Source organism: Maniola jurtina, chromosome 1, assembly GCF_905333055.1.
Source record: "Maniola jurtina chromosome 1, ilManJurt1.1, whole genome shotgun sequence".
In the NCBI taxonomy this organism is placed as follows: Eukaryota; Metazoa; Arthropoda; class Insecta; order Lepidoptera; family Nymphalidae; genus Maniola; species Maniola jurtina.
In genome coordinates, this window is record NC_060029.1 from 4,194,050 (window position 1) to 4,209,568 (window position 15,519).

The following is a 15,519-nucleotide window of genomic DNA, read 5'->3' on the forward strand; positions in this document are numbered from 1 at the left end:
GAATGAATTAAACACATTAAAAAATTCAAGATTTTTATTTCACATCCTTTACTTAGTTTATTACATTGATTTTATTTACATAGAAATCTTATCGTCTAGCAAAATGTTCATTCATATGCCGCTGGTCTCGCTGGATATAGTGCCTATTGGAGTGGATTCTGCTCTCAAGCGAGTCGGGTAACGCGCGAGCTTCGTTTCGGGATGAATGACGGGGCAAATATTTGTCTGCAGCCTCCTTTTCCGCCAACTGAGCGGCAACGCGTCTTCCCCGCTGGATCTCACGTTCGGCTCCCGCGGCAGCCATTTCTGCCAACCTTGCGTTTCTCTCCTCCTCACTAAGTCCTGGTTTTCTATTTTCTTGTCTATATTCATCTTTGTCTCTCTTTTTACTTTCGAAACCTTTTTCTCTTCTAATAGAATTTTCTTCTTCATTATGGCCTGGTCTTTTATTTTCTTGTCTGTAGCCTTCCCTATCCCTGTTTCTAACTTCCGAGTTTGTGTCTCTTGCAGTTTTTCGACCAGGACTTGAATCACTGTAACGTTTTTGTCGCGTTCTTTGTTTTCGATCGGGGCTTAAATCGCTATTACGTTTCTGTCGCGTCCTTTTATTTCGATCGGGGCTTGAATCACTATAACGTCTCTGTTGAGTTCTTTCATTTGGATCAGGGCTTGATTCATCGTAATGTTTCTGCTGCATTCTTTCTTTTCGCTCGGGACTTGATTGATTGTAACGTTTTTGTTGTTTTCTTTCTTTTCGATTAGGACTTGTATCATCTTTATATTTATGTTGCATCCTATCGTTTTGATCAGGACTTGACTCACTATGTCTTCTCTGTTGTCTCTCTTTTCGAACAGGACTTGATTCACTGTAACGTTTTTTTTGCCCTCTTTCTAAACTATGATTAGAGTAATCTCTTTTGTTCTTTTTAACAGAAGACCTATTATCATCACTGGCATACTGATCATTCTTATTGGATTTTTTCGACATAGATTTTTTGCTGTTTTCATGCTTTGATGCTTTCTTTCTAGGTGGTTCAGAGTCACTATCATCATCCTGTCTCTTACTTTGCAACTTGGATTCTTTTAGCTTTTTACTTTTAACTGGTGATTCAGAATCACTATCATATTTGTGTTTTTTTGATTTGCTTTTCTTTTTTTTCTTTTTCTTTTTCTTCTTGGATTTCTCTTCTTCTGAAGAACTGTCTGATGAATCATCTGAAGATTCAAGTAATTTTGCAATGTTCATACCTTTCTCACCGCCTAAAGCATTCAGCTTTGCTGCCAACAAATCGTCAAGATCTTTCTTTTTCTTCTTTGATTGCTTCTCTGATTTTGCTTGATTTTTCTGCTCCTAAAATTAAGTTTCTTTTTTATTTGGTGCTAATTCAGTTAAACACAAATTTCTAAAATAACAGATCTAAAATTAATGCTATCTTTTTTATAGTGTTTTCTGCAGAAAAGTATAGCATTATTTTTTAATACCTGTCATTGTGTACAGTTGATATTAAAAATTAACATCAGTCAGGGGGCCTTCAAATTTGCTGCAAAGTGACACACATTGTCTATTGTTGATATGTACTACTTATATTTCAATTTTCAACCATAAACTTGCATTAGAAAATTCTTGTTTGGTACTACCTAGTGAATAACTGAATAGTACATAAAAGATTGTTGAGTACATACCATGGCTTAGCAGACAACTTTGCCATAGTGGTAACTAGACATAGATAAAGTATCTTGGCACACCAGATCTGACTAAATTAAGTAAATTCATATTCTAAAATAAAACAATAGATGCAACAAGTCCTACTAACCTGCTCCTTTCTTAATAATTCAGTAAGTTTCTTTCTCTGCACAGGATTGTTCAGTAAAGCAGCACGCGCAGCCCTCTCTCTTTCTTTAACCAATAATAAGGGATCTTCTCTAAGCTTCCGAACAAGATCCACCTGTGTATCCCCTCCTGAAGTGATCATACTAGAACCAACCACTCTACGTGATACTGCTGGGATTTCGTTTTGTTCGGATCTTCCTGCATTGTCATAATTTTTGTCTATAGCTTTACCTAGCAGATAATCTTCTTGTTGGACTTTTTTGTCTGGTTTTTGCTGCAAAAATCATTTAACTGACACATTCGTCTATTTCAAACAACCTCAAAACAAGCATAATGATTATTTAATGAGAAATTATTATCAAGAAGAAAAGGGGTTCAAAAATTGAGTCTCACACCACATTCACATGGAACATCTGAATGACTATGTTGAGTAAGACATAAGATACAAAATTTACAAGAATATCAAAATAAAATCACCATAAGACATATAGGTTTAAGAAGGCCGAAAAAAGTGTAATTAAAATATGAGTAAACTAAGTATAACTCATCACATACATCGTACATCCATGACAAACGATTATCGCTTGCCCCTGCTTTCGCATCCGAGTGTTGCCTGGCCAACTTGTTCAACTCCTCGCGATCTCTCTCCTGCGCCCGCTCCCTCTGCAACTCTTGAATGCGCTTCTGCTCCTCTGCCGCAGCTTGTTCCGCTTTCCATACTCTTTCTTGATTTTTCAACGTACTTGGGTGCCAAGCTTTTTTCGTATTCTACAAAAAAGATATTGTATTTTCGGTGATAATTTGCTATATCTCATTATTACAGTAATGCACTCTCATTAGTGCATAATAAAGGTACTAAAATTGACTAAAATAAAATATTACTTACCAAGTCTCCACCACCCATGTTTAAAATTTACAACATACGTAATACAATATAGGACTATTTTGTACTGATAATTTAAAAAAAAATTAGTAAAACAGTATCCAAATTCCTGCAGTAAACAGAAAATTAACGTAAAATATAAAGCAACTTTGTCATGTCAACTTTGTCAAAAAAGTGTCAAATCAAAGAGTATGTAATCACATCACTTGTGTCAAATGTCATGTTGTCGACCAAAGAGTATTTTTTTTCTCTCTCACCTGGCTTTACAAAGATTAGCCAATGTCAAGTTTGTAGTTATTTACAAGTTAGGGAAACTATATAAGTATGGACTTCTGTGCTGGCGGTCGCCGACACACGCGCGGCACCCCCTTAGAGCGCTTCCCAGTCAGTTCCACCATCAAAAACACCAGTAAAACACTAAACCCGGAAAAAAAACACTCCAAAAAGGCAGAGCACGCGCGCCAGCAAACACCAACACAGACGAAGTCCATTTCAATATATGTACATACCTATAATGTCGATATTTTTTCCTTCATAATCACCAGACCTAGTTTATAAAACTTGGATGATATTATAAAGCCTATAAATCTATGATCGAAGCATAAACATCCCTAAAATTTATTATCTGTGCTTAGAAAGTATCTTTTTTTTTTCCTCTCATCTGGCTTTACACTGATTAGCCAATGTCAAATTTGTAGTTATTTACAAGTTAGGGAAACTATATGTAAGGTTACGTATTGGGCACTCTTGCACTCCAGTCCATTTGGCCAAATTGAGAATTAGAGATCACTCTTTGTGCGAATGCGGTTTGGATGAAGGGTCACCCTCCCATATCCTCTTTTCCTGTCCAAGACTTGTATATAAACTTTATGATGTTCTCCCTACTAAGATCCCTCGCCCCCTAAGTGTTGAATGTCTCTTAATGTTTGTGTTTAGTCCCTATGTAAAATTTTTGTGTAAATATATTAAGTCTAACAAAATAAAATTGTAAATTTGTTAATCTATTAAGTTTAAAATATTCTGTATATATTATTGTTTATGTAAGTACATGTACATAATTTTTTTTTTGTGTTGTTGTAGGTTATTTACTAACATCATAACCCATCTAGTCCAGTTACCACAAATCGGACTGGGATTGTCCAGAAAAGACTTGGGTGTAAATAAACTGTTCAGCCTCCTTTGTGTTCTCTCCAAACAACGCGTCTTTGGCGAAGTGAATTGTGCTGTGTGGCACAACAAAAAGCCACTAAAATAAACAACAACAACAACTATATGTAACTATAAGTATGGACTTCGTCTGTGCCACTCTTGCACTCTTTAGAGTGCTTCCCAGTCAGTTCCACCACCAATAAACACCAGCAGAACACAAAAACCGGCCACTTCTAACAAAAAACACTCCAAAAAGTCACAGCACGCGCGCCAGCAAACGCCACCACAGACGAAGTCCTTAGAAAGTATCACAGATTCAGTTCAGATTCATCACTATCCTCGTCACGGTGGGTAACATTAGTGTAATTGCATTAATTTATCATGATTTTTTTTTGTGTTTATCTAACTTCGATTGCTGAAAGTAATTTATAATTGAAAACTATTACTTTACAAAAGTTTCACTTAGTTTTTTAAATCCAACTTTACCCCATACCTCGTCATCAACCGATTTATAAAACCGATATCTTTTTCAATATGCCTTAAGACTAGTATAATCATACTATTAATCTGTAGAGAATAGCACCAAAAGTACCAACGGATAGAAATAGCGTAAGAACTCTCCATTACTTCTTTATCGCGGTGAGGTTCAGCGGGGCTATTACAACTGGTAAAACATGAAACAAAAGTTTAATATACTTACAACAAAATTTAATATGACGCGATAATAGGTACATATTATCATTCTTAAAATCTAATTAATTGTAATCTTTTGAATGTATAATAAGTACTTCAAGCTATACTTGATGACTTATATTGCCTGACTGAAATAAAAATTATTTATTTATTAATTACTAGCTGATGCCCGCAGCTTCGCCTGCGTGGATTTAGGTTTCTAAAAATCCCGTGGGGAACTTTTAATTTCCCAGGACTTCGTCACCGGGATACAACGTGTTTCTGTACCAGGTGAAAACATTTAAACGGATGATCCTTTAAAAATCCCGAGGGATCACCAGAATTTAGGAATGCAATTCCTTACAGCACCAGGGTTGAGCAGTTTGATCCTCAAGGTCAACGACAAAGTCTTTATTTGGTACCTTCAATATCAATCAATTTATAACCGACAGTTTCTATATCCCATCAGTTTTGGTGGGCAGGTCCCCGGCAGTATCAGGATTGAGGAGTTGGAATCCAAATGTTATGAAACAATGTCGCAAAGTTCCTTTATCGATTTAAAAAAAATTACGCAAATCGATTCAGAAATCTCGAAGATTTCGGTGTACTTATGTAGAAAAACACAACTCCCTTTTTGAAAGTCGGTTAAAAAAGTAGCCTATGGTCAATCTTCTACTTGTCTACGGACGGACGGACGGACGGACAGACAGACAGACAGATAAAAATTTTAAAAACGTCTGATTCAGTTATGGTATCGTTCAAATAACCATATGAGCTATGAGGCAGTTATTTCGAAATTACAGACAGACACTTCAAGTCGAGGTATGAAAATAATATGTCTCTGCTGTCTGTGTTAGTAAGTATAGTTTGAATTGCCTCACAGTAATTGTACTCGTAATAGCCCCGATGCACCTTCAAAAAAACCGTCTAAAATTCAGTAGGTACCTACGGACCACCCATTTTAATTTTGGAACTGTAAAATATTGAAAACTCCGCAGCGATTTAGGAGTCGATTCGTGAACGGAAGCTAGTTTTATAACAAACTTATAATGTACCTACCATTCTTAGTAATAAGTACATATTTATTTTGAACCCTTTACACGTGTAACAATTATTACCTTGCACTACGCCGAGGTCGGTCGATCACCCACTAGAATCGTCTTCTACGGAACATGCGCCCGTGGCCATTGAGGTCGACGACTCTCTATTACTTATATAATTTTCGTTATTCCGTATTATAATTTTGTATCACAATAATTGTCTATAAATAAATACTTAGATTTTAGATAAACGCATTTAAAGTGCGTGTTGTGTTATTCTATGTAATGATAACATTTATGGCTATCTTGCTATAAATGAGCGTCATTTATTTATGTAAACAGACGTTGATTCATTGGGCGTATCTAGCAATAACAATCTTGTACCTAACATGCTTCTTGTATCTGTAAAAAACTTATAAAGCAAGATCCCACTGCCGCCAGACCTGCCTTATTTTCTGAGAAACGAAATGTGTGGAAAAGAGTAGTGTTAGTGTATTACAGTTTACTGTAGTGTTGGGTCAATTTATAGGTATCAGCTACTGAAAGTAGGTACCTATTAAAAAACTTACTTTTCTTAAAGTCTGACTGCTGATTTTCACATATGTTGACCAGAATATTGTCAATAAAATATTCAATACTGCCAGACACTTACTATCGACGATAATTTCCGCCAGACGCTTTAAAGCTCGCAAAAATAACATACTTAAGTAGTTTATCTTACTTATAGTCCGAGTCGTAATTTCTATACTATGATACTCAGAAAATATGATAAAAATCAGCACTCAGACGTTAAGAAATAGTGAGTAATGTTTTTACCTGACTTTAGCAACTGATATCTTTAAATTGACCCGGGGTACAAGCTAGCAAATATACGTACGTTCAAAGTATCCACTAACACTATACACTACTCTATCCCACATATTTTGTTTCTTTGAAAATAAGGAAGGTCGCGGCAGTGGGATCTTGGGCCATTATGTGTGTGTCTATTCGATACCCATGCATTCGGGCACCTTTCATCCGATTGAGTTGAGCCTTTCTAAACTTGTTTATCAACAACTAGCCGATGCCCGCAGCTTCACCCGCGTGGATTTAGGTTTTTCGAAATCCCGTGGAAACTCTTTGATTTTCCGGGATAAAAAGTAGCCTATGTGCTAATCCAAGATATTATCTATCTCCATTCCAAATTTCAGCCAAATTCGTCCGGTAGTTTTTGCGTAAAGGAGTAACAAACATACACACACACACACACACACACATACAAACTTTCGGCTTTATAATATTAGTGTGACAACTCCGTGAAGATTTCCTAAAATCGTATGCAACCGTGTGATGCCAGGTTTTAGGCATATGTTTAAAGATTCCTTTTGTTTAGCGGTAGAAGTTTCAATAAAAAAAAAACCAAGGTTTAAACCATAATTCAGCCTTAATACACCTGAGCTAAAGTTCTTATTTGAAGAGCAGAAACTTTAGTGGCTCAAGCTTGTTACAGACTACAGTCTATTCTTGAACTATTCCTGAATTGAACCATACAAATTCTCTTTGAGCCGGATATATTCATGACTAGCTGATGCCCGCAGCTTCGCCCGCGTGGATTGGTCAGATTCCCTGCAGCATCAGGATTGAGGAGTTGGAATCCAAATTTTTTATGAAACAATGTAGCAAAGTTCCTCTATCGATTAAAAAAGAAATGACGCAAATCGGTTCAGAAATTTCGGAGATTTCGGTGTACATAGGTAGAAAAACACAACTCCCTTCTTGAAAGTCAGTTAAAAAAGTAGCCTATGTTACACCCTGATAAATTCTCTACTTTTCTGTGAAAATCCCGTCAAAATCGGTTCAGCCGTTCCCAAGATTAGCTTTTTCAAACAGACAGACAGACAGACAGACAGACAGACAGACAGACAGACAGACAGACAGACAGACAGACAGACAGACAGACAAAAATTTTAAAAACGTGTGATTCGGTGTTGGTATCGTTCAAATAACCATATGAGCTTAATATGAGGTAGTTATTTCAAAATTACAGACAGACACTCCAATTTTATTTATTAGTATAGATTAGGTAGGTGTCTATTAATTGTAATTACAAAGAAATGCAGAGTGGTGTAGGTACCTACGTACCTACCTACATTAAAATCACTAAGTATCGATATTGTACGTAAATGCAAAAGTGTGTTTGTTTGTTGGTTTATTGGTTTGTCCTTCAATCACGTCCCAACCGCAGCAATGGAGAAACGCATTTTCCATGACTATAGTTACAGACGTGGATAATGACACAATGCTACTTTTTATGAGTTCCACTGGACTTTTAAAAATCCAAATCATCAGGTTTGTAGTTAGATTTTGCGGACCAACTCAAAAGAAACCGAAACAGTCATCGTGTGATATTTGTTTTAAGTACTTAAGTTAAAAGAGTTAAATGGCAAAAAAATCGTTGTAGACGAAATGATTACGGAAGGTTACGCGCATTAGAGCGAGCGTTAGGCGATGCGATGTGAACGCGGTGTTTGGCCGTGGTTGGCGCTGCGGCGTGGCGCGCGGGTCAGTTGCGGTCGCGTTGAGGAAGGTTGAATCGGGCGCGAGCCGCACGCGCCGGTGGCCTCATCACCGCGGTTTCGAACGTTCGCTGACCGCGTGCAACTCGTGTCGGCTCCTCGCCCCGCGCGCCCGCACCGCTCGCCCGCACTCTCCCTCGCCCGCCTGCACCCTCTATTCTTTTACCAGTTTGCCACCGAATTAATTTATAACGTAGGTAGGTAGGTAGGTACTCCTCGCTCCCTTATCGGGGTACCGAATTCAATAGGTAGATGTTTAATAGGTTAGCTCCACGCACTAACCTGCCTCAATTAGGAAATCATGCCGAAATCAATCTAGCGCGTCTATTCTGTGTGACAGATTGACAATATAAATTATCCTAGACCTATAATAACAGCAGACATCTAAATACAAATTAAATAGGTACTAATTTCCACTTCCGTAAAAAATATGAAAAATACTTGCATATAACATTTTGATAAGAACAAAATAGAATAGGTAGGTAGGTATTAAGTAGTTATTTTTCGTGTAATTTACCTAGGTAAGGTAGGTATAAGAATCTACACGAGTACGATATATTTTTCCGCTGTTGACTGTTGTTCCTTTTTAAAAACGTTGTGTATGGTTAGGTATAGGTACTCGTATATAAAGCCACTGCGGTGTAAGCTGATAAGCTTGTTTTTCTTACACAAAGGAGTTAATAGCTGCATACTACGTAGTTAGTACATACCGAGTACCTAGGTACTCCATATTGTACAGGTTAGAACTTTTAACTACATACATACATTTAGATGGTTAGGTCGATACGGCGATTCAGTATAGGTATTTACTTAATTAAATAAGTATATGAAATTACCGTTTCCTATTGAAAAAAATTCTAAGTAAGTAATTATTATTCGAGATTTTCGGACAATTTGGAGCAGTTTTTAGATTTCAAAGGAATTACATCGAAAAAGTTGTAAATAGTTTCAAATAATGGGCTACCAAAAAATCGCAAGATTTTCATTATGAAGCCTTAATAAAAATGCCAAAGCAATTTAGTTGCAACGTTTACATCCTCAAACTGTATGACAAACGGTTTAACTGATAAAATGTTAATGATGTAACAGGTAGAAGCTTGCATAGATAGGGCATCATTGCAGCCAATTCGCCATAATATCAAATCGGATTTATTGGACGAACACTTATCATTTCCTGATAAGCGGTACAATATTCGAGTAAAAAATTATAAAATATACCTAATTGCAGGTTTGGATAGCAACAAAAGGTTCTTTACAAAACGGTTTTAATTTCGTAGTAATATTTTTTTTTTTTCAAAATAAATTACATTCCTAAATACCTAGATATTCCAAAAAGCTTGATAAAATTTCAAAAGTAAGTTCAAAAGGCTTAGCGCTCTTTTCTGCTAGCGCGAGCGTACAGCTACAACACTACAACGACAACTGTTGTTGTTTGTCGTGTTGTTGTGCTGTGTCGTTGTTGTTGTTGTTGAAATCTTTTTAAAAAGACTTAATTTCTCTTTTCTGCTAGGCCTAGCATATCACGACAACATGTTATTAAGATTCATTTAAACAGGATAGGTAATTAGGTTACTTAGCTATTCGTTTAAATTTTGTTAAATGGCCACTAAAAACTCAGATTTTTTAGCCTTTTTATCTTCCATTTATAGGGCTTTATGACTGCATTATTGATAGTAGCAGCCGGTATACTGGGAGTATCAGCGCCAAAAGTTCATGATTTCTACCTTACTAAGCCGGAATTCATCAGTCTAATAATAGCTTCAAATAACAGAAGCTTTTCATATTTAAGTCATGTAATTACTTAGGTACCTACTGTTTATTATTTATTATGATAGTTTTTACACAGCACTTAGCAAAGGAGTTTATTACTTGAGCTACTAGGTAAATAATAAAGTATGTTATAAGTGTGAGCACCTTGGGATTAACGATAGTGATACCTATAGCTGCACAATTTGATGACCACTTCTACACCACGATACAATTCACTAATACAGACATGTGATATGCGTTACAACGATAACGTTATGTTTTTTTATAAAAGATAGGATAAGAAAATAATTATGTGAAATAAGAGTTCGTGAAATCTAAAAGATGCTTACCTAATATTTGAGCTTCCAGCGCAAACCGAAAAAGCGAAAACTCCTATAAGCACTTTCGTTTCCTATCGATCCAAAGGAAGTTCAAGCTTAGCAGACGATCCCTACAATACTAGACATTCCCCATCGACCTACTTATATCATATTTTTGCATAAAACCTTCAGCACATTTCGAATTATGACATATCGTCGCTGCGCGTGCGAATCCGCGTAAGAGCAACTTGTAAAGACCGCGTATTTGCTTTTTTAAGATTTTACAGGAGGAAGAAAAAACTTAATATCTCAGCAATTTCAATTCATATTACCGACTGAACTTAACAGATAGTTCTTTACAACTTTCTTTATTGGAAAATAACGTAAATTTACTTGTAGTTGGCTTAGATTTTGTGTAAAGTCACTTACGCGGTTTTGTTTTGACTCATTTTACAAAATAAGTAGACTTTTATCATAGGTACGCGGTTTTGAAATAAAACAATTTCGTAAATGGTTGTATTTGTTATTAGAAAAAAAATCGAAAATAATATAATAGAACATAAATATTATATATTTAAATATTAGGAAATCAGTTTACAAAAAGTTATTAGTTACCTATTCATAATTTTTAATAGAGATCTTATTACAAGTGTTCAGACTTCTTTTGAAAGAGATCAAAATAACCATCTAAAACTAAAAAATAATAACTATTTATTATTACTTAACCATTATGCGTAGGAAGGTACATACATAGTAGAAACAAAAAATATTTTTATAAGAATATAAAACTTGGAATAACAAAAATAAACCTTCTTCTAGGTTCTTCCATAATAATCACAAAAACTTCATCAATAATTCTTGTGTCAGGTACTTAAATGTTTTCAATCAAAGATTTCATAAACAAATAATGATCATAACAACAGTAATCTATTTGGTACTTGCTCTTAAATTCTAATTAAATTCTGATCATTACAGCATTTCACAGTCAAAATAGTAACTTAAAATTATTTGAAAGGTAAATTATCATAAAAAGTATGACTTTTTTAGCTCCTGTAGGTGATCATACTTTGACTTGGGAATTGGTTACCTGAATTCATAAAGCGAAGGCGTACTGTTAATCAAAGAGGTAATCTTCCTTGGTCTTCTAGGCAATGGTACAAAATCATCTGAAAAGTGGAGTTTATATTCTATGGTGCCATTTGCATTATATCTCAGTGCTTTTATAACAATCACACAATGATCACCTGCTCCTCAGCCAGGTCTTATTGATCCATAAATCTGGTAATCTTTAAGACCAAAATCTTTAAAAAACGTATAATCAGGTGTAATAACTTCATAAGGGCTTGGTACTTTTCTGGGTTCCTTTGTTATTGTGGCGTATTGTGAGGGTAAAAATATTTCCCGAGTTTTGCAACTTCCTCCCAATCACCGAGTTTACTGAATACACTTCCATCTGCGTGTTACCTTTCTCCAAGTACTTCTGAGTTATTACTAGGTTCCTAGCCATAGCCAAGTGCAACAGTGTCTATTTGTCCTATCTCTAAGCCAATAGTGAACTGCCCATTCTTTTATACCCAATGTATCCAAAAACGTTTTCAGGCAAACTCTTTCTTTTTTATCATTAACTTTTAAATAGTACATTTTAGTATCACTTAGACTTGAATTTGTGGTTTTTCTAGATGTAGGATTTTTATCCACCATTGAAGATATTATGTACTTTTTTTTTCTTGCCAAGTCATTTTTTAGTAGTTATTGAATATTTCAGATCGAACTTCTTCCGTTAATTTTGAACAATACATAGCTTTACCACTGAAGCATTTTGTACATAATACATACATAATATTGGCCCCATTATTCTTGCTGGCTTAGGAACGTTCTGAATAAACTTTGAGCCCTCTTTTTTAAATCCAATGTACTCTTTTCCCATCATTCTCTTTCCTTATTTTTTATTCTCTTCCAATTATATTTATTTTATGTCCTTTACGTTTTTTAATATCTTTTTTTCTTCTAAAATAAAGTTATCTTGGTCCTCCATCATTTGGGTACTTACTTGAGAATGCAAGGATTTATCTGTAAATAAGAAATGATTTTTATTAGTTTCAGTAAAATGAAATACCGCGTAACTTAACAAAACAAATAAATATGAGTGATGTCAAGACCGCGTAAATACTTGTTAGGGTTTATATTGGTCAGAACCATTAAATTAAAACAGAATTACACGTAATTTAAATATTTTAGCATGAGCTCATTATAAACGAAAAATAATAAACATTTAAACCATACTTACATGTTGGTTAATCCCGGCAAAATAATTATTTTCGGGAGCATACACTGACTACAGCACATTTTTCTTACCGGCCGTAGTAAATACGCGCACTTGCTTCCAACTTCAGGCCTCCTACTGTTCCGCGGTATTGTTTCGATAGCAAAACTGACGTTTCTCATAGGATAATTCAACTCAGGTGAAGTCTAATATAAGCCAATAAACGTTTAGAATCGGCCAGCACGATATTTCAATTTTGCGCGTTTTGCTGTTACGCGGTATTTACAAACTGCTCTTACGCGGTTTCGCACGCGCAGCGACGATATAGGTATAATAGATTATCCAAAACTAGCTGATGCCCGTGATTTCGCTTACGTGGATTTAGGTTTTTAAAAATCCCATGGTAGGTAACTCTTTGATTTTTCGGCATAAAAATAAATTGTGTCACTCTTCAGTTAACTATAACCATGCTAAAAAATCACGTCGATCCATTGATCTGTTGTCACGTGATTGATGGACAAACCAACACATAAATACACTTTTGTATTCATAATATTATGGTTAGTAACTACCTACCTAACTTGTTACTTTGTTACTAACAAAGTAATGACTAGCAGTTATTGGAATATTTGTAATACCTAATCTTAATAACTAGAAAATATTTCAAAGTCAAGTAGAAATAATATTATCCTTACTATTATACACAACGCACAACAGGCGGAAACGTTTAGGGGAAACCAGCCTAGAAAGAAGAACACAAAAAAGTAAAATAAGGTTTTTTTATCATTTGCCATAAAAAGTTCTTATACTCTAATGAAACAACTTAAATGAAATGAGTCAGTCCTTTTAATTATCATTTATTAATGTAAAAAATCACAACTGTAAAAAAATGGTTTAAAAAGCCTAACAAAATCCGAACAAGCCGGACGGCGGATACTGTCTATTTTGAACGAAACTAAAAAGCCTGATTGTCTGGCTTTATCAGGGCGCCTGGTAACGCTACTTGGGTCAATCCTACCAAAGGAAATCTCTTTTTCACAAAGGAAATCTCATTTTCGCCGTAGATACCTACCTAGTACCTACCTATTTTGATTTTTTTTCGTCGTGTAGGTAGATACAGATGGGACTCAGAAGGAAATATGCTAGGTAGGTAATTTTTATTCGGAAAATGAAAGAGTTTCCACGGGATTTTTAAAAGAAATCTAAATGCACGTGGACGAAGTCGCAGGCATCAGCTAATAATTGATAAGCAATTGGGCTTAAAATAACTATTTTAAAAATCGCCTTTTAAGTTAATGCATGAAATGAAACTTCGTAATCGTAACATATTGTCCTAGACAGACAAAATAGAAGAGCGCGGGAGGAGTGAGGAGGCAAGGTGGCCACGCACGCGCACTCGGCCCGAGAGTTCACACGCGCGCCGAAACCGCGGTGGGCCTCCACGTGTTTCCCCTTCCGTGCCGCCCCGCGCCCCGCGCCCGCTGCCGCTCCAACCTTCAACAAAGCCGCGCGAGTATCCTATACACCTATACATACATATAAACGCAGTATACCTACTACATACATTGTACTAAATGATTATTATTATTTTATGTGCAACTTGCGCATTTACCTGACTTTTAAATATGTACTTTAACGTTAAGTATTATGTTACTTACATAAATTATAAATACATTACGATTTACAATATTATTATACCTAGACACAAATATACCTAGGTATAAGTCTTTTTTTATTTAAATAGTTAGCTTAAGTAGGTACCTATGGCCAGCAATGGCCAAACATTTATCATTAAAAAAAAATTATTTACATTATTAAACATAATAAAATCCGCATCAGTGATAGTATGAAAGCCAAGAAACATTACTTAACTAAGTGAAAATTTAAATCAGATATACATATAAGAACCAAATTGTATGTTTGAATAATTTATACGACATACCTAATTAAGTTATACCTACCATGCCCCGTGGTTCTACTTTGTGAGTTGACAGTTGACACACAGCAATGTAATATCATTTAACACGTAGGTATATAAAGCGTATCTACATAGTAAATGCAGCAGTGTGAGTGAGATGTAGGATAACCAAAGTATTTCATAACGAAATTGCACTTAGCAAGTGCGTACAGCATCGATGGCGTACCAGAACGCTTAGGGTAGAGTTCCTAGTCCTGTTTATAAACCGTTATTTAAACCGTTTTACCATAAACCAAGAATAATAACACCGTAAAAGGCGCCATCTTTGGCCGCTTTTTGCATATAATTGGCTAAAACTTCGAAAAAATATAAGACAAGGAGTAGTTTTTTTTTAGATTTGGAAACCAAGTGCAACCTCATCTGCTCAAACACTGCAAAATTTATGATTTTTCATGGCCAAAAAAAAAATTTACCTAATACGTATATAGCTAACAAAAGTTACCTCGACTTTCTGCTAACATTAGTCACAGGTCACTTATAACTTTTGAAATATCGCCTTTACAGTCCCATAATAATAAGAACTATGCTAGGAAACTGGTCTTTGAGACGGTTAAAAGATAAAAAGTTAATAAGTAGTCACAGAAAACTACGTATTTACCTGTACAGCGCAGTGACCAATGTTACCCAATATTTTTTTCTGATTTTCATACTTCATGTTTTTAGATTTAAAGTCATTTAAAGTTGTCCATAATAAGTTTACTTAGTAGATACATAGTACGTAAGAATAAACTGTAAATCAAAAGGGTGCTCTTTGACAGAAAAAATATGTTTTAAGTGATAGTCAAGTTTTATTATCTTAGTTTTTATTTTTTTATAAGTTTCTATTAATAGGTTCTTCTTATTTTTAGAATTTTGGCATGAAAACATGGCTATTAAGAGGCTTTTTAGAAGCACAGTAGCGCCACAATGTCTTGTAAATCTTTTTCTCTTGAACTAAGATTAAAGCAGAATTCAATATAGATACCTAGTGCTATTAGAGTTTACGAGTTTCTAATGGCAGTTTCATTTTTGAATGTAGTCTGACTCTGAACGCAAGGCTAGGAACCCTGATATCAGAAATGAAATTACCTAGGTAGTGT

At 35.3% G+C, this 15,519-nt stretch overlaps 1 protein-coding gene across 2 annotated transcripts; it reads right to left on the reverse strand.

Annotated features, from left to right (window-relative positions):
- Window positions 1–20: 20 nt before the first annotated feature.
- Window positions 21–15,449, reverse strand: LOC123881086 (pre-mRNA-splicing factor CWC25 homolog). Of its 2 annotated transcripts, XM_045929658.1 has the most exons (5): window positions 14,424–15,449; window positions 13,788–13,956; window positions 2,387–2,599; window positions 1,815–2,105; window positions 21–1,351 (listed from the first exon to the last, which is right to left on the reverse strand). In XM_045929658.1, exons 3-5 carry the CDS (start codon window positions 2,393–2,395, stop codon window positions 89–91), a joined length of 1,563 nt encoding a protein of 520 aa, XP_045785614.1. In that variant the 5' UTR covers window positions 2,396–2,599; window positions 13,788–13,956; window positions 14,424–15,449; the 3' UTR covers window positions 21–88. The 2 variants fall into 2 exon arrangements, with proteins under 2 accessions (XP_045785614.1, XP_045785605.1); XM_045929649.1 differs by lacking the exons at window positions 13,788–13,956; window positions 14,424–15,449 and adding an exon at window positions 2,718–2,878.
- Between the last annotated feature and the right edge of the window lie 70 nt (window positions 15,450–15,519).

Coding starts and splice junctions, on each gene's coding strand:
- LOC123881086 (XM_045929649.1), bottom strand. Junction 2,106..2,386: donor GTTTGTCATGGATGTACGAT/GTATGTGATGAG, acceptor TGATTTTTGCAG/CAAAAACCAGACAAAAAAGT. Junction 1,352..1,814: donor AATTATTAAGAAAGGAGCAG/GTTAGTAGGACT, acceptor ACTTAATTTTAG/GAGCAGAAAAATCAAGCAAA.